Below are 22,723 nucleotides of genomic sequence, written 5' to 3'. Positions count from 1 at the left end.
GTATTCACTCAAGAAAAAGATAATATTGTGGAGGAGAATGCTGAGACCCAGGCTATTAGAATAGATGGCATTGAGGTGCGTAGGGAAGAAGTGTTGGCAATTCTGGACAAGGTGAAAATAGATAAGTCCCCGGGGCCGGATGGGATTTATCCTAGGATTCTCTGGGAAGCCAGGGAAGAGATTGCTGAGCCTTTGGCTTTGATTTTTAGGTCATCATTGGCTACAGGAATAGTGCCAGAGGACTGGAGGATAGCAAATGTGGTCCCTTTGTTCAAGAAGGGGAGTAGAGATAACCCCGGTAACTATAGGCCGGTGAGCCTAACGTCTGTGGTGGGTAAAGTCTTGGAGAGGATTATAAAAGATACGATTTATAATCATCTAGATAGGAATAATATGATTAGGGACAGTCAGCATGGTTTTGTGAAGGGTAGGTCATGCCTCACAAACCTTATCGAGTTCTTTGAGAAGGTGACTGAACAGGTAGACGAGGGTAGAGCAGTTGATGTGGTGTATATGGATTTCAGTAAAGCGTTTGATAAGGTTCCCCACGATCGGCTATTGCAGAAAATACGGAGGCTGGGGATTGAGGGTGATTTAGAGATGTGGATCAGAAATTGGCTAGTTGAAAGAAGACAGAGAGTGGTAGTTGATGGGAAATGTTCAGAATGGAGTTCAGTTACGAGTGGCGTACCACAAAGATCTGTTCTGGGGCCGTTGCTGTTTGTCATTTTTATAAATGACCTAGAGGAGGGCGCAGAAGGATGGGTGAGTAAATTTGCAGACGACACTAAAGTCGGTGGAGTTGTAGACAGTGCGGAAGGATGTTGCAGGTTACAGAGGGACATAGGTAAGCTGCAGAGCTGGGCTGAGAGGTGGCAAATGGAGTTTAATGTGGAGAAGTGTGAGGTGATTCACTTTGGAAAGAATAACAGAAATGCGGAATATTTGGCTAATGGTAAAATTCTTGGTAGTGTGGATGAGCAGAGGGATCTCGGTGTCCATGTACATAGATCCCTGAAAGTTGCCACCCAGGTTGATAGGGTTGTGAAGAAGGCCTATGGTGTGTTGGCCTTTATTGGTAGAGGGATTGAGTTCCGGAGCCATAAGGTCATGTTGCAGTTGTACAAAACTCTAGTACGGCCGCATTTGGAGTATTGCGTACAGTTCTGGTCGCCTCATTATAGGAAGGACGTGGAAGCTTTGGAACGGGTGCAGAGGAGATTTACCAGGATGTTGCCTGGTATGGAGGGAAAATCTTATGAGGAAAGGCTGATGGACTTGAGGTTGTTTTCATTAGAGAGAAGAAGGTTAAGAGGTGACTTAATAGAGGCATACAAAATGATCAGAGGGTTAGATCGGGTGGACAGCGAGAGCCTTCTCCCGCGGATGGAGGTGGCTAGCACGAGGGGACATAGCCTTAAATTGAGGGGTAATAGATATAGGACAGAGGTCAGAGGTGGGTTTTTTACGCAAAGAGTGGTGAGGCCGTGGAATGCCCTACCTGCAACAGTAGTGAACTCGCCAACATTGAGGGCATTTAAAAATTTATTGGATAAGCATATGGATGATAAGGGCATAGTGTAGGTTAGATGGCCTTTAGATTTTTTCCATGTCGGTGCAACATCGAGGGCCGAAGGGCCTGTACTGCGCTGTATCGTTCTATGTTCTATGTTCTATCAAGGAGTGTTTTTTTGTCACGATGATATGACTTGCGCATGAGTGATAAATCTGAAATCTTCCTGTTTAACCAAACATTTAAAAAGGAACTTTTCAAACGCAACAAAAGTCACTGACTAAAGATGGCCGCGGCAAGTCACCTGATAGCTGGTGTTGCCGGTTTGTCGGCTTCTGGAAAGCTCCAATGTTGAATAGCAATTCAAGCATTGCAATTTGATTTGAAAGGGCAAACTGCTTTAAAATGCAAGGCCACCTTCCCAGGTAAAAGTGACAAAAAAAAACCCTCAGACCTATCGAAACTCATTGGTGTCTCATGAAGAATTATTAAAATGAAGAGTGTTGGATATTGAAGCAATGGATGCCAGAAACAAACCCATCCAAAAACACCTTGGAATTATACAATCTGTGAAAGATAACAGGCCAGGCTACAGCCACTGCAGAAGGATTACACATGACATAGGGAGTGTCAAGAGAGATTCAGAAGGGGCAACAGACTGAAAAGCAGCGCTCTCTCCCTCTCTCTCTTTTAGAAAACGTATGTCACCTGATTCAAGAAGTCAGCTATCAGAAACCTACCAGCGAATTGACATCTTGTAATAATTGCAACAGTTCTGCATTTGGCCGCATTGAAGAAACCAGCTCACCCAAATTGACAGCAACGTTTATCAGTCTACACCTCAAGGACAAGTAAAGGACACTTAACTGTATATTTTTTAAATCTGTTTTTATTAGACTCGAATGTCTCATGTTTCTTATGCCTGTGTGCATGATGTCGCATTTTTATTATTTTTCCTTGGGTTTAGTGATTAATAAATGTGTTCTTTCTTTAACTGAAGAAAACCGTCTTTGATTGGCTCCTTATTGCTCACTGCTTAAAGAGTTAAATAAATTCTTATTGGGAAAAGGCATATCCTCGTGAAAAACAGATTTAAATCTTTGTTGTGACTGAGGAGGTTGACCAGAGGGGAGTCAGTTCAACCCTCCTCAACTAGCCATGGCATTTTATTGCAGTTGCTCTTATAAGTCAAAAAGTTCAGATTTGGCTCCCACGTTCATAGAACAATGAAAATTACAGCACAGGAACAGGCCCTTCGGCCCTCCCAACCTGTGCCGATCCAGATCCTTTATCTAAACCTGTCATGGAGTCATAGAATCCCTACAGTGCAGAAGGAGGCCATTCAGCCCATTGGGTCTGCAACAACCCGCTGAAACAGCACCCTACCCAAGCCCACACCCTATCCCCATTACCCCACCTAACCTTTTGTACACTAAGGGGCAATTTTGCATGGCCAATCCACCAAACGTGCACATCTTTGGTCTATGGGAGGAAACCGGAGCACCCAGAGGAAACCCACATGTGATTTGATCTCAGTTGATCACATCCTTTAATTATGTTGGGGACAGCACGGTGGCGCAGTGGGTTAGCACTGCTGCCTCACAGCGCTGAGGTCCCAGGTTCGATCCCGGCCCTGGGTCACTGTCCGTGTGGAGTTTGCACATTCTCCCCGTGTTTGCCTGGGTTTCGCCCCCACAACCCAAAGATGTGCAAGCTGGGTGGATTGGCCATGCTAAATTGCCCCTTAATTGGAAAAATGAATTGGGTATTCTAAAATTTAAAAAAAAAATTAGATTGAAGAAACACTGAAGCTGGCTGGGGCTGCAGTAGCATACCTCCCACAGATCACAACAATCCTCTTTTTGTTTTGTTCACAATCATCCCTGATGTCAGTCCCATAATGAACTGAGGCTTGGTTGGGGGGGGGGGGGGGGGGGGGGGATCAGAGGTCATTCAGGGGTCCTCGGAGATTGGGATGTCATTTAAAAATGGCACACCAATTTCCTGCTACACTGAGGTGATCTGGCGAGCGAAGCTCCTTAGTGTACAAAACGGGGCTAAATTTCCCACTGAGCCCCCCTATCAACTATGGGTCATGTTTTGTAGCCTTGTAGCGACTTTGGTCCCATATAGTTAAATTGCGCCGTTACTCTTAGTGAAAATGGTTAGCATTTAATTTTCAATCTTTTATTATTTTCTCTTCCTTTAATGTGTATGAATTTCTGCTGTAAAAATAAATAACGTAACAATCATATAATCTTAAAGCCACTTGTGTCTCTGCTGGTTCTTTAAATGAGCTATCTAATTAGCGTTAATCCTCTGCTCCTTTCCTTTAACGCTGCCATTTTTCCCCTTCCAGCTATTTATCCGATTCTTATTTGGAACAGCACCATTCAATCTGTATCCACTGCTCTTTCAGACAGGACATTCCAGCTCAAAGCAACTCGCACTGCTCAAAGAAACTCATCATCTCACCTCTGGTTCTTAATGTTGTTTCAGGCGGGAGAAGGCCCATCCAGTCCACAGTATTCCCATTTGTTGTCAAGAACCTCTTTAATTCCTTCTTGAAACCCAATAATGCAGACACTCACCACCTCTCAGCATACATTTCTCCAACATTGTGAATATTTACTTGTCATCCGAATTTATATGCATGTATGTGTGTATATTTCTTTCATTTTTATTTAGTTGCTTGGTAATTCACAAGTGTCTAATATTTTAGACCATATTGGGATACGTTTTTTAAAAAATAATTTTTATTGGAATGTTTTACAGAAAATATAAAACATAACGACAAACAATGAAATGCAACAAAATAACCCATAATAACTGTAACACCCCCCCAGACCGTATCGACGCATGTATCACATCCCCCCACCCACCCCCAACCCCAATGAACAACAAAAGAACTTAAAAATAAATTAAAATTAAATAAACAAATATATTCATCGTCCCCCCCCCCCCTTTCCCTCCCCCTTCCCCCCGGGTTGCTGCTGCTACTGTCCCCGTACCCTATCGTTGAGCCAGAAAGTCGAGGAAAGGTTGCCACCGCCTAAAGAACCCTTGTACCGACCCTCTCAGGGCGAATTTGACCTTCTCTAGCTTAATGAAACCCGCCATGTCATTGATCCAGGTCTCCACGTTTGGGGGCCTCGCATCCTTCCATTGTAGCAAGATCCTTCGCCGGGCTACTAAGGATGCAAAGGCCAGCACACCGGCCTCTTTCGCCTCCTGCACTCCCGGCTCCACCCCAACCCCAAAAATCACGTGTCCCCATCCTGGCTTGACCCTGGATCCCACCACCCTCGACATCGTCCTCGCCACCCCCTTCCAGAACTCCTCCAGTGCCGGGCATGCCCAGAACATATGGGCATGGTTCGCTGGACTCCCCGAGCACCTGACACACCTGTCTTCACCCCCAAAGAACCTACTCATCCTCGTCCCAGTCATGTGGGCCCGGTGCAGCACCTTGAATTGGATGAGGCTAAGCCGTGCACACGAGGAGGAAGAATTAACCCTCTCCAGGGCATCAGCCCATGTCCCGTCTTCGATCTGTTCCCCCAGTTCCCCCTCCCACTTAGCTTTCAGCTCCTCTACTGACGCCTCCTCCGCCTCCTGCATAACCTTGTAGATATCAGATATCTTCCCCTCTCCGACCCAGACCCCCGAAAGCACCCTGTGACTCACCCCTCTCGCGGGAAGCGAAGGGAATCCCTCCACCTGCCGTCTAGCAAATGCCTTTACCTGCAGATACCTGAACATGTTTCCCGGGGGGAGTCCAAATTTCTCCTCCAACTCTCCCAGGCTCGCAAACCTCCCATCAATAAACAGGTCCCTCAGCTGTCTGATGCCCGCTATGTGCCAACTCTGAAATCCCCCATCAATGTTCCCCGGGACGAACCTATGGTTCCCCCTTAACGGAGCCTCCATCGAGCCCCCCACTTCTCCCCTATGTCGCCTTCACTGGCCCCAAATCTTGAGGGTAGCCGCCACCACCGGACTCGTGGAATACCTCGTAGAAGGGAGCGGCCACGGCGCCGTTACCAGGGCCCCCAGGCTTGTATCTCCACAGGACCCCCTCTCCCTCCGTTTCCATGCTGCCCCCTCCCCCTCCATTACCCACTTGCGCACCATCGACACATTGGCCGTTCAATAATACCCCGAGAGATTGGGTAACGCTAGCCCCCCCCATCTCTACCCCGCTACAAGAAGACCCTCTTCACCCTCAGGATCCCATGCGCCCAAACAAAGCTCATGATGCTGCTCGTAACCCTTCTAAAAAAGGCCCTAGGGATAAAGATGGGCAAACACTGAAAAAGGAACAAGAACCTCGGGAGAACCATCATTTTGACGGACTGCACTCTACGCGCCAACGATAGCGGCACCATGTCCCACCTTTTAAATTCCTCCTCCATCTGCTCCACCAGCCTGGTAAAATTAAGCTTATGGAGAGTCCCCCAACTCCTGGCCACCTGCACCCCCAGGGTATCTGAAACTCTTCACTGCCCTCTTAAATGGGAGTCTCCCAATTCCCTCCTCCTGATCACCCGGGTGTACTACAAATACCTCGCTCTTGCCTAAATTTAGCTTATAGCCCGAGAAGCCCCCAAATTCTGCTAACAGCTCCATCACCCCCGGCATTCCTTCTTCTGGATCCGCCACATACAACAGCAGGTCGTCCGCATACAGCGATACACAATGTTCCTCGCCACCCCGCACCAGACCCCTCCATCTCCCTGACTCCCTCAACACCATAGCCAAAGGTTCAATCGCCAGTGCAAAGAGCAAGGGGGAAAGGGGGCACCCCTGCCTCGTCCCAGGGTAGAGCCTAAAGTACTCCGATCTCCTTCCATTGGTAATCACACTTGCCATCGGAGCCGCGTAGAGCAGCCTCACCCATTTGATGAATCCCTCCCCGAATCCGAACCGCTCCAGCACCTCCCACAGGTACCCCCACTCAACTCTATCAAACGCTTTCTCCGCATCCAGCGCCACCACTATCTCCGCCTCCCCCTCCACTGCCGGCATCATAATAACATTTAGCAGTCTCTGCACATTCGTGTTGAGCTACCGTCCCTTGACAAATCCTGTCTGATCCTCGTGTATCACCCCTGGCACACAGTCCTCTATCCTGGTGGCCAGGATCTTCGCCAGCAACTTAGCGTCAACATTGAGGAGCGAGATAGGCCTGTATGATCCACACTGCTAGGGGTCTTTATCCCGCTTCAGGATCAGAGATCAGTGCCCGCGACATCGTCGGGGGCAAAGCCCCCCCCTCCCATGCCTCATTGAAGGCTCGCACCAACAGGGGGCCCACCAGATCCACATACTTTTTATAAAATTCCACCGGGAACCCGTCCGGCCCCGGCGCCTTACCTGACTGCATTTGTCCAATCCCCCTGACTAGCTCCTCCAACTCTATCGGCGCCCCCAGCCCCTCTACCAGCTCCTCTTGACCCCTTGGGAAACATAGCCTGTTCATGCAGCTCTTCATCCCCCCTCTCCCCATCGGAGGTTCTGACCGGTACAGTTCCTCGTAGAAGTCCCTAAAGACCCCATTTACTTCTGTCCCCTTCTGCACTACATTCCCACCCCTATCCGTCACTCCACCAATTTCCCTAGCCGCATCTCGCCTGCGGAGCTGATGCGCCAACATCCTGCTCGCCTTCTCCCCATACTCATATACCGCGCCCTGCGCCCTCCTCCACTGTGTCTCCGCCTTTCTGGCGGTCAACAAGTCAAATTTGGCCTGCAAACTACGCCGTTCCCCCAGCAACCCCTCCTCTGGTGCCTCCGCGTATCTCCTGTCCACATCCAGGAGCTCCCCCACCAGTCTCTCCCTCTCCTTCCTCTCCCTTCTTTCCCTATGGGCTCGGATGGAGATCAGCTCCCCCCGGATCACTGCTTTCAGAGCCTCCCAGACCATCCCCACCCGGACCTCCCCCGTGTCATTGGTATCAAGATACCCGTCAATACTTCCCCGGACCCTCCTACATACCTCCTCATCAGCCAGCATCCCCACATCCAGGCGCCAGAGCGGGCGCTGGTCCCGCGCCTCCCCCATCTCCAGATCAACCCAGTGCGGAGCATGGTCTGAAATCGCTGTGGCCGAATACTCGGCATCCTGCACCTTCGGGATCAATCCCCTGCTCAGGACGAAAAAATCTATTCGGGAATAGACCCTATGGACATGGGAGAAAAAGGAATACTCCCGTGCTCTCGGCCTCCCAAACCTCCAGGGATCCACCCCTTCCATCTAATCCATAAACGCCCTCAGCACTTTGGCCGCCGCCGGTCTCCTACCCGTCCTTGAACTGGACCGGTCCAGTGGGGGATCCAGCACTGTGTTCAAGTCTCCCCACATGATCAGGCCCCTTGCCTCCAGGTCCGGAATGCGGCCCAACAAGCGCCTCATGAAGCCGGCTTCATCCCAATTCGGGGCATATACATTAACCAGCACCACCTTCTCTCCCTGCAGCCTACCCTTCACCATAATATATCTGCCCTTCTTGTCCGACACCACCTCAGCCGCCTCGAACGCCACCCTCTTCCCCACCAGAATCGCCAACCCCCAGTTCTTCGCGTCCAATCCTGAGTGTAAAACCTGCCCCACCCACCCCTTCCTCAGACGAACCTGGTCCGCCACCTTCAAATGGGTCTCCTGGAGCATAGCCACATCCGCCTTCAGCCCCTTCAGATGAGAAAATACCCTAGTTCTCTTAACCGGCCCATTCAGCCCCCTCACGTTCCAGGTAATCAGCCGGATCAGAGGGCAACCCGCCCCTCTCCCCCGCCGGCTAGCCATAGCTCATCGACTGCTCGCCCCAGGCCAGCACACCCCGCCTGACCCGTTCCCCATGGCGATAACGCCTCTCCTCTACCCCCCCGGCCCACACCAGCTTCTTCCTGGCCATTCCAGCAGCAACCCGGTATTCCCTCCCCCCCCCCCCCCCCCCCCCCCCCCCCAGGCTAGGACCCCTCCTAGCCGCGACGCACCTCCATGGTACTTCCGTGAGTCAGCTCCCGCCAAAACCCATCCCCTCCCGGCATGGGGTCATCCCCCTCTTGCCACGCCTCCTTGGCACCGCTTCAGCGCGGGAAAGAAAACCAGTAGAGGCCACGCCCCCACCTCCAGCTCCACCCCCCCGCCCCACAGCGCGGGAAACCAGAGGAAAGCCCGCGCTTTCACACTGCCACACCCCACCCTTCTGACGCAGCTCCCCAAAATCCAGTTTCACCCCAACCCCCAGCCACATACAGATGAGAACATATAAATCACATACCCCCAACGTTCCCCACATACCCCACACCCATACCCAACAGACAAACCCACCCGGATACAGAACAAAAAGAAAACCAGCATAAAAAAAACACGTGTCAAAATTGAAGAACAGCAACAGCGTAAACAGCAACGGCCATAGTGTGGCCCCAGACACTAGTTCGAGTCCAGCTTCTCCGCCTGTACAAAGGCCCACGCCTCCTCCGGGGACTCGAAGTAGTGGTGCCGGTCCTTATATGCCACCCACAGACGCGCAGGCTGCAGCATTCCAAATCTGACCTGCTTGGCATGCAGCACCGCCTTCGTCCGGTTGAACCCGGCCCGCCGCTTTGCCACCTCCGCACTCCAGTCCCTGTAGATTCTCACTACCGAATTCTCCCACTTGATGCTCCTCTCTTTCTTGGCCCAGCGCAGCACACACTCCCGGTCACTAAATCGATGGAACCGCACCAGCACCGCCCGCGGGGGTTCATTTGCCTTAGGCCTCCTGACCAGCACTCTGTGAGCTCCCTCAAGCTCCAGGGGCAAATGGAAGGACCCCGCTCCCATCAACGAGCTCAACATCGTGGTCACGTACGACGGGAGATCCGCCCCCTCCAGCCCCTCCGCCAGGCCCAGGATCCTCAAATTCTTTCGCCTCGTGCACACGTCCAGCTCCTCCAAGCGGTCTTGCCACATTTTGTGAAGTGCCTCGTGCAACTCCACTTTCCCCACGAGGCCACAGCCTCCTCCTCCCGCTCAGTGGCCTGCTGCTGCAACTCCTGAATGGCCACCCCCTGGGCCGTCTGGGTCTCAAGCAGCCTGTTGGTAGTCGCATTCAGCTCCGCAAAACAGCGCAGAAGAGAGGCTTGCTGCTCCTGCGCCCACTTCCACCAGTCCTCAGGTGTTCCGCCGGCTGCCATTTTATCCTTCTTCCCCCGCTTTTCTTGGGGAGCTGCTGCAGCTTTTTCCTTTGCCTCACTCCGGGTGAGCACCATAAATTATGGGGAATGCTCCTCTAGACACCTTCCCCCACCAGGATTCGTCAAGACAGCGCCGTTTGGGGCCTTCAAATCGGCCCAAAAGTCCTTAAGTAGTGGGAGCTGCGGTGCGGCTTAGCTCCGCATAGCCGCAACCGGAAGTTTCCAAAGCCGATTTTCTGACCGCTCCACTCCTAGTCCAGGCCATCCACCGGTGGAGAATCTGAGAAGGAGTGTTGCCACACGGGGAAAAGTCCAAACAGCACCACTACGAGCCCTTAAAAGAGCCCCAAAGTCCGAAAATAGCGGGAGCCACTGAACGTGCGGCTTAGCTCCGCATCACCGCTACCGGAAGTCCGTCCCCGCTTCTTCAATAGCCTTGGTGAGATCGTTTCACAGTTCTTCCCTCTGCTGCTAGAATTCAGCTTTCATAAAGGCCCTCAAGTCAGCTTGAGGTCTCTAAGCTGGCCCTTCCCCCGCCTGCATGCTTGCAGAGGCTTTTGTCTGCTGCTGCTTCAGCCCAATCTTGCACTGTTTCTGAGGGTCTGATAACCAAGAAACATACTATTCCTGGGGGAAAGTACTCCTCGAACATTCACCTACGCCTTTTCATCGAAATTCCAGCCCATGCCGCCCAAAAAAGAGCTCTTTTCTGTAACCTTGGGCAGGAGCTGCTTCTGTGTCATCACTCACTCCATGGTGCACACCGGAAGTCCCATATTGGGATACGTTATAGTGCTCCCTTCTATTATCAAGGCCTGGAGTATAATTAGAACATAGAATTCCTACTGTGCAGAAGGAGGCCTTCTGGCCCTTCATACCTGCACCGACCCTCTGAAAGAGCACTGTACCTGGGGCCCCTGCCCTATCCCTGTAACTCAACCTAACCTTTGGACACTAAGGAACAATTGATCATGGCTAATCCACCTTTTCTACACATCTATGGACTGTGGGGGTAACCAGAGCACGCGGAGTAAACCCACGCAGACACGGGGAGAATGTGCAAACTCCACAAAGACAGTCACCCAAGGCCAGAATTGCACCAGCGTCCCTGGCGCTGTGAGGCAGCAGTGCTAACCACTGTGCTGTCATTAAACAAGGTTTGGCACGAACTCGGTTTTTGTATCTCAAGAAGCTACTTAAATCTGTTCATCATCATCCCCAAAACCCTCCACAGCTTGGCTTCACCATATCCCATTCCCGATTTGCCTGTGACTCCTGGATAATGTGCCGGCTCCTGCTGCTGACCAACGGAGGCAAATGTTTCAGTCATTACCTCTGGAATTCTCGTCCCAAACCATTCTGACCCGCTTTCTTGTCTTGCCCTTTTCTTGACTAACCTTTCTGTCTCCCTTCCGCAACCTGCTTCTGTTTGTACCTGGTATCTACCTGCCCGTTTCCAAAGGTAATCAATGACACAGACTGGTCTGAAATGTGCCCCATAAATGGAAGAGGATTTTGTTGTACTGAACTGAGCTGGCAATGGAGTCAATTGTGTGACTGCTAGTGGCACTAGTGATGAGTGGAGCTATATTCTATCATCTTAAGGATACAATTAGGCACAGCTCTCATTCAGAGCAGATGAAATCTCAGGGATGAAACAAAATACTCTCGCCCTACCTATCCTATCGACAGAAAGAATGTTTTTGATTAAATGGAAGCTCAGATAAGTGACTACAATGGTATAACCTTGGATGGTTATTGGCGAGAGAGCAGATTTTCCCTGTTGCCCCCCAGGTGAGGTAATTGTCCTTACTCTTTCTTCCATTGAATGGAGACCCCCTCAGGAAACACGCTGAGATAGCAAATGAGAAACGCAAAAATAAAATATTAACACGTATTGGAGCAAGCGGGACATCTTACTTCACCAAATACATCAGTATATAAAAACTGTCTGTATTCACTCTCTCGCTCTGTCAATTGCTAAAGCGTCTCTATTTATAGCGGATGGAAAAAGAAGCAATTCCACAGGAGAGAGAGAATGGATCATTCAGGAGAAAAGCCACTTTAATGCTTTATGCTCAGTTACTGCTGGTTAATGTTTGATGTAAGTCAGTTTAGGAGGAACAGGGGACATTAATGATATTACTGTCAGGGTGGTAACTCGCCGGGATATTTTCTGATTTTTGTTTTGTGCAGACTTAATAGCCAAAGGTATGCTTCAGGATTGTGCTTCAAAGCAATGCATATTTGAAAAAGAGTGGTTAGAATGCAAGAGAGTTAGGCCTCGATATCGTTTTCCTGAAGGCTGTCAGCAATAAGCAATCTGTTTCTGTCACTGATCAGTAGAGCTTCCACCAATTCTGAGCGCTGGGTGAGCTTTGTCTGGCATTGTCCCTCCTCTTTGCCTGTGAGCCCACGGCAAAGGGAGAAATACCTGTCAACCAGTCAGCATTGAAGAACACAGAAAGCTGCATGGGGAGGTAGAATGCCCAAAGGTTGCAGCAAGGGTGGTGCATGGGAGGTCATTATTCGAGTTAAACAAATACATAATGCGCTGAATTCTAAAATATTTGTTATTCTGTATTATTGGGTGAAATTGCGTTGGTTGACATAAAATTAGTCATAGAACCATAGTGTAATATCCCACATGGACTCATGGTGTGGGATCGATTATCTTCCCTGTGGCCTTCACGAAGTATGAGCTCCCCTGTTGAGGGGCGTGGGCATTCTATGTATAGACATTCTATGTGTCTTTGTATAAAAGATCGGCCAGTAAGGCACCAACCAGAAAAAGAATCTGGTCGGGATTTACCGGGTAGTGTATGTACCGTTTTTGCAAATTAATCTAAGTGTGCATTCCCCAGGCGGGATTCTCTGATCCTGAGGCTATGTGTTGACGCCGTCGTAAATGCCGTTGCGTATCCCGGCGGCGTCAACATGGCCTCAGGATCAGCAATTCTGTCCCCTACAGGCGGTCAGCATGGCACTGGAGCGACCCACACCGCTCCAGCTGCCGATCCCGGTGTCAACTGGGCGCCGCGGGGTCCGCGCATGCTCAGTGACACCGGCGCCAACGCGCACATGCGCAGTGGCTCCCTTCTCCGCGCCGGCCCCGCGCAACATGCGTACGGCTACAGGGGTGGGCGCGGAAGAAAGGCGGCCCCCAGCCCGAGTGGCCGGCCCACCAATTGGTGGGCCCCGATTGCAGGCCAAGCCACAGCGGAGGCCCCCCCCCCGGGGTCGGACCCCCCTCCCCCCCCCCCCCCCCACAGGCCGCCGCCGGACCCTTCCACACTGAGGTCCAGGCGGATAAGACCAATTTAAAATGGCGCCGGCGGGACATGAGTTTTTTGTTATTCCCGCTCGGGCCATCCCTGGCTGAGAATTGCCGGGGGGGGGGACCACTCTTTTTCTGGTTGGTGCCTTACTGGCCGATCTTTTATACAAAGACACATAGAATGTCTATACATAGAATGCCCACGCCCCTCAACAGGGGAGCTCATACTTCGTGAATTCGCCGGCGCGAATGGCACAGATTCTCCACTCTGCGGTGGCGCTGGATGGCGTGGCGTAATTCGCGCCGGTCACGGCGATTCTCCGTCCCGCCCCCGGGCTGAGAGAATCCCGCCTCTCGTGCCCTTATTAAACAGAGAATCATTGAATTCCTACAGTGCAGATGGGCTATTCGGCCATCGGGTCTGCACTAATCCTCTGTAAGAGCACCCCGCCAAGGCGCACTCCTCCCTCCTATCTCTGTAACCCCATAACCTCAGCTAACATGGGCAGCATGCTAGCACAAGTGGATAGCACTGTGGCTTCACAGCTCCAGGGTCCCAGGTTCGATTCCCCGCTGGGTCACTGACTGTGTGGAGTCTGCACGTTCTCCCCTTGTCTGCGTGGGTTTCCTCCGGGTGCTCCGGTTTCCTCCCACAGTCCAAAGACGTGCAGGTTAGGTGGATTGGCCATGATAAATTGAACTTAGTGACCAGAAAAGTTAGGGGGGGGTTATTGGGTTACAGGGCTAGAGTGGAAGTAAGGGCTTAAGTGGGTCAGTGCAGACTCGATGGGCCGAATGGCCTCCTTCTGCACTGTATGTTCTATGTATCGATGTATGTAACGCTCTGGGCACTAAGGGGCAATTTAACATGGTCAATCCACCTAACCTGCACATCTTTGGACTGTGGGAGGAAACCGGAGCACCCGGAGGAAGCCCACGCACACAGGGGGAGAACGTGCAGACACCACACAGACAGTGACCCAAGGTCAGAATCGAACCCGGGTCCCTGGTGCAATGAGGCAGCAATGCTAACCACAGTGCCATCATGCCACATCTATGATCTGAAACTGGCTAAAGGGGGTGAATGGTTTAACTCAGTTCCTGTGTACCTACCCAAGACTGACAGTAACTCTTTTCTATCTAGGAAATAATACACATGGTAATTGTATCAAACTTTTTTCTTTAAAAAATTTTTTCCAATTAAGGGGCAATTTAATGTGGCCAATCCACCTACCCTGCACATCTTTGGGTTGTAGGGTTGAAACCTAGGCAGGCACGGGGAGAATGTGCAAACTCCACACGAACAGTGACCCGAGGCCGGGATTGAGCCTGGGTCCTTGGTGCCATTTCGCCAACCACTGCGCCATGAGCCGCCTCTTATCAAACGGTTTTGATGTCTTTGAAATGACTGGTGAAGCACACACGTGGTACCAGTAAAAAGCACAATGTGCGGCTCATATCTCTAGTGGGTTCATGATATATGCACACAGAGATTGATTCTACGTAAATAAATGAGCACACTGTTTGTACAACTTCACCTCAACCTTGATTGAAGACAGACATGTTCTGCAGCTGTACCAGCTGACGGATTGCTACATTAGCTGTTCTGCGGCATGCACCATAGTTAATCACTCTGCTGCCCATCTTTTTTCCATTATCAGGCTCGTCTAAATATTCCATGAATCGCCAGCATTTGGACATATTATTATAACGAAGAGTCCTTGAGCCTTGCATGCCTTTACCATTACTTCAGTAAGTAAAGGCATGATCAGTCCTGTTATGCGCAACTTTAACTGAACCAGTGTCTTTCAATAATTCAGAACAAGTAGGATAATGGTGCAAAGAGCAGAAATGATGTTAAAAGTAATGGGGTAGATCATGACAATGTGCGCTGGCGTGAAATGGAGACAGCAAAGTCAACAGCTCATTTGACGTTGCTCCTGACGGAACTCAGTTGAAATGAAAACTGTGAGCGGTGTAAAACAGCCAACGCCTCCTTCAGAGCCTTTTTCGAGGCAGCAGCCTATCCCCACGAAAATCGGCGCTGATTTCTCACCTGCTCGTGCTGTCAAGGGTCTTGAGGGCAGTCGGATTCCTAATGAGCTTGTCCAATACGCTGACGATCTGGAAGAACTTGGGTCTTTCATTGCGGTCTTTCTGCCAACAGTCCAACATTAGCTGGTGTAGGGCGGCTGGGCAGCCCATGGGAGCTGGAAGACGATATCCTTCCTCCACAGATTTAATTACCTGCAACAGAAAATGTGAATATTACCAACCTGTAATTCAGGAAGGCAAGTACCTCATCCAGTAGCTGTACCATATTAATTCCATACAGTAGACCATATCAGGGGAGGCAGTGACATCATGGCATTGTCTAATATCCAGAGAACCAGGGTGATGCTCTGGAGACCCGCGTTCAAATCCCACCAGGGCAGATGGTGGAATTCAAATTCAATAAAAATTTGGAATTAAAAAATGTTGAATGATAATCATGACACCATTGCTGATTGTCATAAAAATCCATCTGGTTCATTAATGCCCTTTAGGGAAAGAAATCTGCCATCCTTGCCTGGTCTGGCCTACATGTGACTCAAGCCCCCACAACAGTGTGGTTGACTCTTAAATGCCCTCAGGGATAGGCAATAAATGTGGGCCCAGCCAGCGACACCATTTATCATGAACAAATAAAGGAAAAAAAAATTACACGATGAGAGAAAACTCAAGAGATTTATGAAAGCCAAGAGAACCTAGAATTAGACCTCCGGCATTTATTAATCTTTAATATAAAGTCTTTCACCATCCAGATTAATGCGTGATTCAAACCTGTATTATATGGTTGACTCTGAAACCTTGATATTTACTGGATTTCCAAGCAGCAGGAAGGGTATCTGGAAATGCCATAGAGATTTGATTGTCTGGCGTGCGTGGTGTTTTTTGAATAGGATTTTCATCCAAACATCAGCCTGATTGACAGGCCTGGCTCACTGTCAGGTGGGGAACGCTGCAGCAGAGGCCACAGCCTACAGAACGGTAATTTGGGGCCGGGTTTGGCTCCTTAAACCTGCTCCATCATTCGCAAAGGTCATGGCTGATCCTCTACTTCAGCTCTACCATCCTGTATGAAGACCATAAGACGCAGGAGCAGAAGTAGGTTACTCGGCCCATCGAGTCTGCTCCGCCATTCAATCATGGCTGATATTTTTCTCATCCCCATTCTCCTGCCTTCTCCCTATAACTCCTGATCCCCGTATTATTATTATTATCCCCATATCCCTTAATTCCCTTCATATCTGTAAGTCTCAGGCAAACAACCACTCGGAAGCGATGACTGTAGAGGAATTCCGAAATATTCTCCTTACTAGTGCTATGGGCCAGGGTTTAGAGAACCCCAAAGTGTATCATGGAGTTCACCTGACCCACAACTTTTACTAGATTGTGGTATGGGGAGCACACGCCCACTCTACACGTGTGGTCTAGCAGAAATGGAAAAGTATTTTTTAAAGCAAAACAATGTTTATTCTATGAACTCAAGTTAACCTTTTTTAAAACATACAGCGAACATCTTAGCAAGCATCAATTCAAATACAACCCCAAAGAATACAAAACGAAGTAATCCTTTAAGCTGTCCTTTTAACATCCAGAAGACTTAAAAGAAAAACCTTTAAATAGAAGCACATCAGGTTAAAGTCACTACTGAGAGCAGTTATTAGTTTTAAATCACTAAAGGATCGATTTACATTCTTTAGATTACAGAGAGACTAATATCCCTTCTCACTGTGACTGCAGCTATCCAGCTCTGAAAACGAAACTAAAACACACCCTGCAGCAAACAGCCTAAAACAAAAGTAAAAAGCTGACAGACAGCCCAGCTGCATCCACACTCTGACATCACTGATAAACATCCATTTCTTAAAGGTACATTTCTTAAACACCCATTTCTTAAAGGTACTCTCACATGACACTATTTATACCTCCTATTCCCCGAAGGATCCCCCACGTCCACACTGGGGTATCTATGTCCCAGCAGGCCGAGGAAAAAGGGCGGGGGAATGAAGGGTTAGCCCTGTCTCCTCATCTGGGTAAATTGTACTCAGGTGAGGCCACAAAGCCTCTGAGGGTGTAGATCCCTGAGCCTCCTGTAGGGTTATAACAGTATTGAAAAGTACTTCAATCTCTGTCTCACATACATTCAATGAATGAACATCCACAGCTCTCTGGGATAGAGAATTCCAAAGATTCGCCACCCTCTTGGTGATGGAATTTCTCCTCCCTCAGTTCCAAATGGACACCTCAGTTCTAAATTCTTCTGCCAGAGAAAACACCCTCTCAAGTCCCTTCAGTTAGATCATTTATCTAAACTCTTGGGAATATAGGCTTACGGGCAGCACAGTGGTTAGCACAGTTCCTTCACAGCTCCAGGGTGCCAGGTTCGATTACTGGATTGGGTGACTGTCTGTGCGGAGTCTGCATGTTCTCCCCGTGTCTGTGTGGGGTTCCTCCGGATGCTCCGGTTTCCTCCCACAGTCCAAAGATGTGCAGGTTAGGTGGATTGGTCATGATAAATTGCCCCTTAGTGTCCAGAAAAATAAAGGTGGGGTGGGATTACTGGGTTACGGGGACATAGGGTGGAGATGTGGGCTTAGGTAGGATGATCTTTCCATGGGCCAGTGCAGACTCGATGAGCTGCACTTCTGCACTGTAAATTCTATGATCTAAATCTTTCCTCATAGGCCAATCCCCTCCGGAATCAGTTTAGTGAACCTTTGTTGCTCTCTGTCCAAAGCGAGTGTCACATTTGTTAGGTAACGAAAGCAGAACTGCACACAGTAACCTACGTGCAGTCTCGCCAAAGCTTAATATCTTCTGAAGTGATCTAGCAAGCCAATAAATGGGCTATAACCAGTGTCACCCACCTCCCACAAACAGGGTGCCAAGCCTTAGCTCCATGGTAGCACTCTCACACGAGTTCGCTGACGGTGGACTCAAGTCTGACTCCAGAAACGTAAGCATATAATCCAGGCTGATGCTCCAGTGCCAGATGGTAGAAGGCTCTGCTGTAGGTGCCATCATTTAGATGAAATGGTAAACTAACGCCCCCTCAGAAATATGCTAGTGGTCCCGTGGCATGATTGGCAAAGGTGCAGCCTGGACGACATTCGTCCCTCAGCCAATGCCATCAAACTCTATTATCTGGTCGCTGATCTCATCGCTGTTTGTGGGATCTTGCTGTGTGACATGCGCAGTCACACTTCCCTATGTTATAACAATACCTGTGCTTCAAAAATACTTCATTGGGATAAGCAGGTAACGAAAGGTGCAATAAAAATGCAAAGCTCCTACCTTTTCAAATAAATCTCTAAGAAAATGCATCAATATTACCCAATTGGTTAAAAATCTGGAGAACAGTACATAGATTGCTAGAGTGGGCTGGTTATACTTTGAATGACATTAAACGTTTGCTTGTTTGATGGGTTTTCTGATAAGATATTTCTGCTATCCATTAACAGCAGCGATACGTGTGACTGAAATAGGGCACCGACAGTAATGATTCAATCTGGCAACTTGAGAGGGTGTATTTTTTAATCAGCAAAATACAGACAGAACTCACATTTATATACTGCTTTCTGTGACCTTAGGATTCATTAAGTGTGTTCCGACAGATTATTTTTGGAAGTGCAATTACTGTGATCTTGTTGTCAAACATGGCAACCAACCGAATGCACAAGTTAGATAAATGACCAGTTAATTTGTTTTTCTGGTGGTGCTGCTTGATGGATCAATGTTGGGGCCAGGACACTGGGAGGTCTCCTGTGCTGTTTAACCAATAGTGCTTTGGCTCTTTTCGATTTTTACCAAAAAACAATGCAGCATTTCCTCAGATGCTGCATTACTGTGGTGGCACGGTAGCACAGTGGCTAGCACTGTTGCTTCACAGCTCCAAGATTCTGGGTTCGATTCCCGGCTTGGGCCACTGTCCGTGCGGAGTCTGCACGTTCTCCCCGCATCTGCATGGGTTTCCTCCGGGCGCTCCGGTTTCCTTCCGCAAGTCCGAAAGACATGCTTGTTAGGTGAATTGGACATTCTGAATTCTCTCTATGTACCTGAACAGGCGCCGGACTGTGACGATGGGGGATGTTCATAATAACTTCATTGCAGTGTTAATGTAAGCCTACTTGTGACAATAATGAAGATTATTATTATTGAAGTATCCAGGGCCTGGAGCTGGAGTTGAACACTTGACTATCTAATTCACAGTCAAGTGTGGAGCCTATCCGGTTATTTGCTCTAACACAAAATAATTAACACTCTGGTTGGAATTCCCCAGCTGTTCGCTGGCAGCAGGATTCTCTGGTCCTGCTGGCAGGTTCCCCGGCAGCGTGGGGGGCTTCAATGGGCATTCCCATTGACAGCAGTGGGAAAAGACCATCCTGCCGCCAGCGAATGGAAACACACGGCTGGAAGGCCGGAGATCCCGCCCCATGATAATGACTGGTAAACTAATCAAAGGGTTGAAAAATAGCAAACTTCCAGGGCAGCTCTATATGTATATGTTACCTGCTGATCAATACTGCTCCAACTGTTATATCACATGTTAACATGCTGTGGTGTTGCACATCTAACTGTTTCTATGTTCAGCAGTATGTTTCACTACATGTACTATCACAGCAGCATAAACTGAGCCAAGATACCCTGATTAACTGGGGTAATAGTGGACTTCATATCAGATCTTAGTTCAGCCCCATCAGTTTGCTGTTAATTGCAATAACATTAGATCATGATGGTGTCACTTAGATCTTTGTTTTCAGTTCTGAGTGAAGGCAGGCCTGACACATAGCCCTACGATCTCTACCATGGATAGGGCAAGGAGGCAGGCCCCGAATCCACTCCAGCCGGAACAGGGATTGAACCCTGTGCTGTTGGCACCAATCTGACCTACAGGGCTGACCATCCTACTGAGTCAACCGGCCTTCCCCCAAAAGAGCCCATGTTGCCGTAGCAACATGCGCTTTTACATGCCTGTTGAGGTAGTGACAGCAGAGGTTCCCATGTTATTACCATCAAAGGCTGGCCTGGGCCGCCAGTGGTATTGTCGCTGGGCTTGTGATCCAGAGACTCAGGTTTGAACCCCACCCTGGAAGATGGTGAAATTTGAATTCAATAAAAATCTGGAACTAAAAGTCCAATTGTCGTAAATGACGGTATCTGTCGTCCTTGCCTGGTCTGGTCTACATGTGACTCAAGATCCACATCAACACCCTCTGGGGTGGGCAATAAGTGTTGGCACACATCCCATGATTTAATTTTTTTTAAATCTCTTCCGCTCTTAACGCCAGAACTTGTTGGAAGGATTTACAAGGTGAAACTCACCCTGTTTGGCTGCATTATGAATGCACCTCCTTTGGCCATCAAGTCCTAGATTGAAACTTTAACTCAGAGCTTCAAGCTGAGAGACAGGGATGCTACCCACAGTGCCACAAAACCTCCATCATAGAGATATCTCCACAATTTCCAGACTAGTATAGTGTTCAGTCATCAAACCTGTTCAAACAATATCAGTGTGCAGGGCTGGCAGGCTGTACTCTTTCTGGAAATATATTTTAAGATCCGTACAGGAAGCAGTCCAAGGATTTACCAAATCACTTTTATTGTTTCTAATCACGTTTCTTCCCTGTTGCCACCTCGTTGGTCAGAGATTTTGAGTTCCAATACTGCCATATATTTGATATGTGCTGATATCCATACAGAGTGTTTCCCAATGGAAAGTCGCCAGCACTTCCATTATTACAGAGGGTGAAGAGGAGGGGGGGTGGCAGGATACAAACAGAGCTGAGAGGGGTCATTACTCTGAGATGAGGAGGGGAGTGGCAGGATACAAGCAGAGCTGAGAGAGGTCATTACTCTGAGATGAGGAGGGGGGGTGGCAGGATACAAGCAGAGCTGAGAGAGGTCATTACTCTGAGATGAGGAGGGGGGTGGCAGGATACAAGCAAAACTGAGAGAGGTCATCACTCTGAGATGAGGAGGAGTAACGGCAGGATACAAGCAGAGCTGAGACTGTCCGTCTCTCTGGGATGAGGAAGAATAACGGCAGAATATAAGCAGAGCCTGCCAATAGAAAATCGACTAAAGTGCAGCCTCGGCGGGGAGAAAGTCCTCGAGGCCCAAAGAAAAACGGCGAAGTTCCGGTGAATAGCGGGGTGAATCTCCAGGCTGCAACCACCAAGAAAGCCTCCGCCAAATGCAGCCGAAACTGGACTTCGTTTTGAGTCCGCCAAATCGCGCCCTGTATGTTTTTCAAGAAGCTGTTAGATATAGCACTTGGGACGAAGGGGATCGAAGGATGGTGCGGGGAGGCGGGGAGGGGGGGGAGACAGATCAGGTTATTGAGTTGGATGATCAGCCATGATCATAATGAATAGCAGAGCAGTTTCGAAGGGCCGAATCTCCTCCTGCTGCTTTTTATGCTTCTGTGTCACACATTCAATCTCTTGCCTCCATATACATTGCCCCACTCTTTGGGATTTTCGAAGGCACTTTTAACCAAAAAGGCCTTTGCCAAAATAAAATCAAATCAGTTGGTGTGAACACGACAGACATTGATGTCCTCACGCATACACACATGCCTCATTATCCTCTGTAAGGACTTTCAGTCAAGACGTCCCATGCACCTTACAGGGGGCTTGAGATACTGATCCTAATTGAGGATGTGGGTGCTCACTCATTATGCCAGCATTGGCTCAATTGATAGCACCACCATCTTTGACTCACATGATTCCAGGTTCAAGTCTAACTCCAGGGGTGGAGCACAAAGATTAAGGCTGATATTCCAGCGCAGTACTCAGGGTGTGCTGCCCAATCACCAGTGCCATCATTTGGAAGAGATGTCTAACCAAGGCCCCACCTGTTTCCTTTAAGGAAATGAACGTCACCTTCAATATCAGGCTTCCCCCCGATGACAAGGTTAGTCAGTCATTGTTCATAACATGAGTTATTAAAGAGGCTGGTGAGTGTAAGGCTGTGGTCAGTGCACTCACTGTATTAATACTAATAGTGAACTAGCCTAAAATCCACTCAGGAACTCAATTGGTAAACCCAACTCAGTCATCCTAGTCAAAATAAGTGGCCTTTTGTACGCAACATGGAGCTTTAAAACAACACCCTGCATCAGATCAAGTACACCAAATTTTAGGTGACCGGAGCTGGATTTTCAAAGGGGTGAGCTTGGGTCGCAGGTGAGAAGGGAGTCAGGATTCCACTTGTCTCTGATTAATAACATAGAACATAGAACGATACAGCGCAGTACAGGCCCTTCGGCCCTCGATGTTGCACCGACATGGAAAAAAAAACTAAAGGCCATCTAACCTACACTATGCCCTTATCATCCATATGCTTATCCAATAAATTTTTTAATGCCCTCAATGTTGGCGAGTTCACTACTGTTGCAGGTAGGGCATTCCACGGCCTCACCACTCTTTGCGTAAAAAACCCACCTCTGACCTCTGTCCTATATCTATTACCCCTCAATTTAAGGCTATGTCCCCTCGTGCTAGCCACCTCCATCCGCGGGAGAAGGCTCTCGCTGTCCACCCGATCTAACCCTCTGATCATTTTGTATGCCTCTATTAAGTCACCTCTTAACCTTCTTCTCTCTAACGAAAACAACCTCAAGTCCATCAGCCTTTCCTCATAAGATTTTCCCTCCATACCAGGCAACATCCTGGTAAATCTCCGCTGCACCCGTTCCAAAGCTT

At 49.0% G+C, this 22,723-nt stretch overlaps 1 protein-coding gene across 4 annotated transcripts in view; it reads right to left on the bottom strand.

Annotated features, from left to right (window-relative positions):
* The window catches only part of epha8 (eph receptor A8), a 711,779-nt gene that overhangs the window by 144,746 nt on the left and 544,310 nt on the right, over positions 1 to 22,723 (bottom strand). For all 4 annotated transcript variants that reach the window (XM_038821567.1, XM_038821564.1, XM_038821566.1 and 1 more), the window contains exon 15: positions 15,028 to 15,218. In XM_038821567.1, the coding sequence (XP_038677495.1) occupies positions 15,028 to 15,218 (191 nt within the window). The remainder of the gene's footprint in view (positions 1 to 15,027; positions 15,219 to 22,723) is intronic.

The sequence above is a fragment of the Scyliorhinus canicula genome, chromosome 16 (genome assembly GCF_902713615.1).
Source record: "Scyliorhinus canicula chromosome 16, sScyCan1.1, whole genome shotgun sequence".
NCBI lineage: Eukaryota > Metazoa > Chordata > Chondrichthyes > Carcharhiniformes > Scyliorhinidae > Scyliorhinus > Scyliorhinus canicula.
This window is presented reverse-complemented; position numbering and strand designations above follow the sequence as displayed.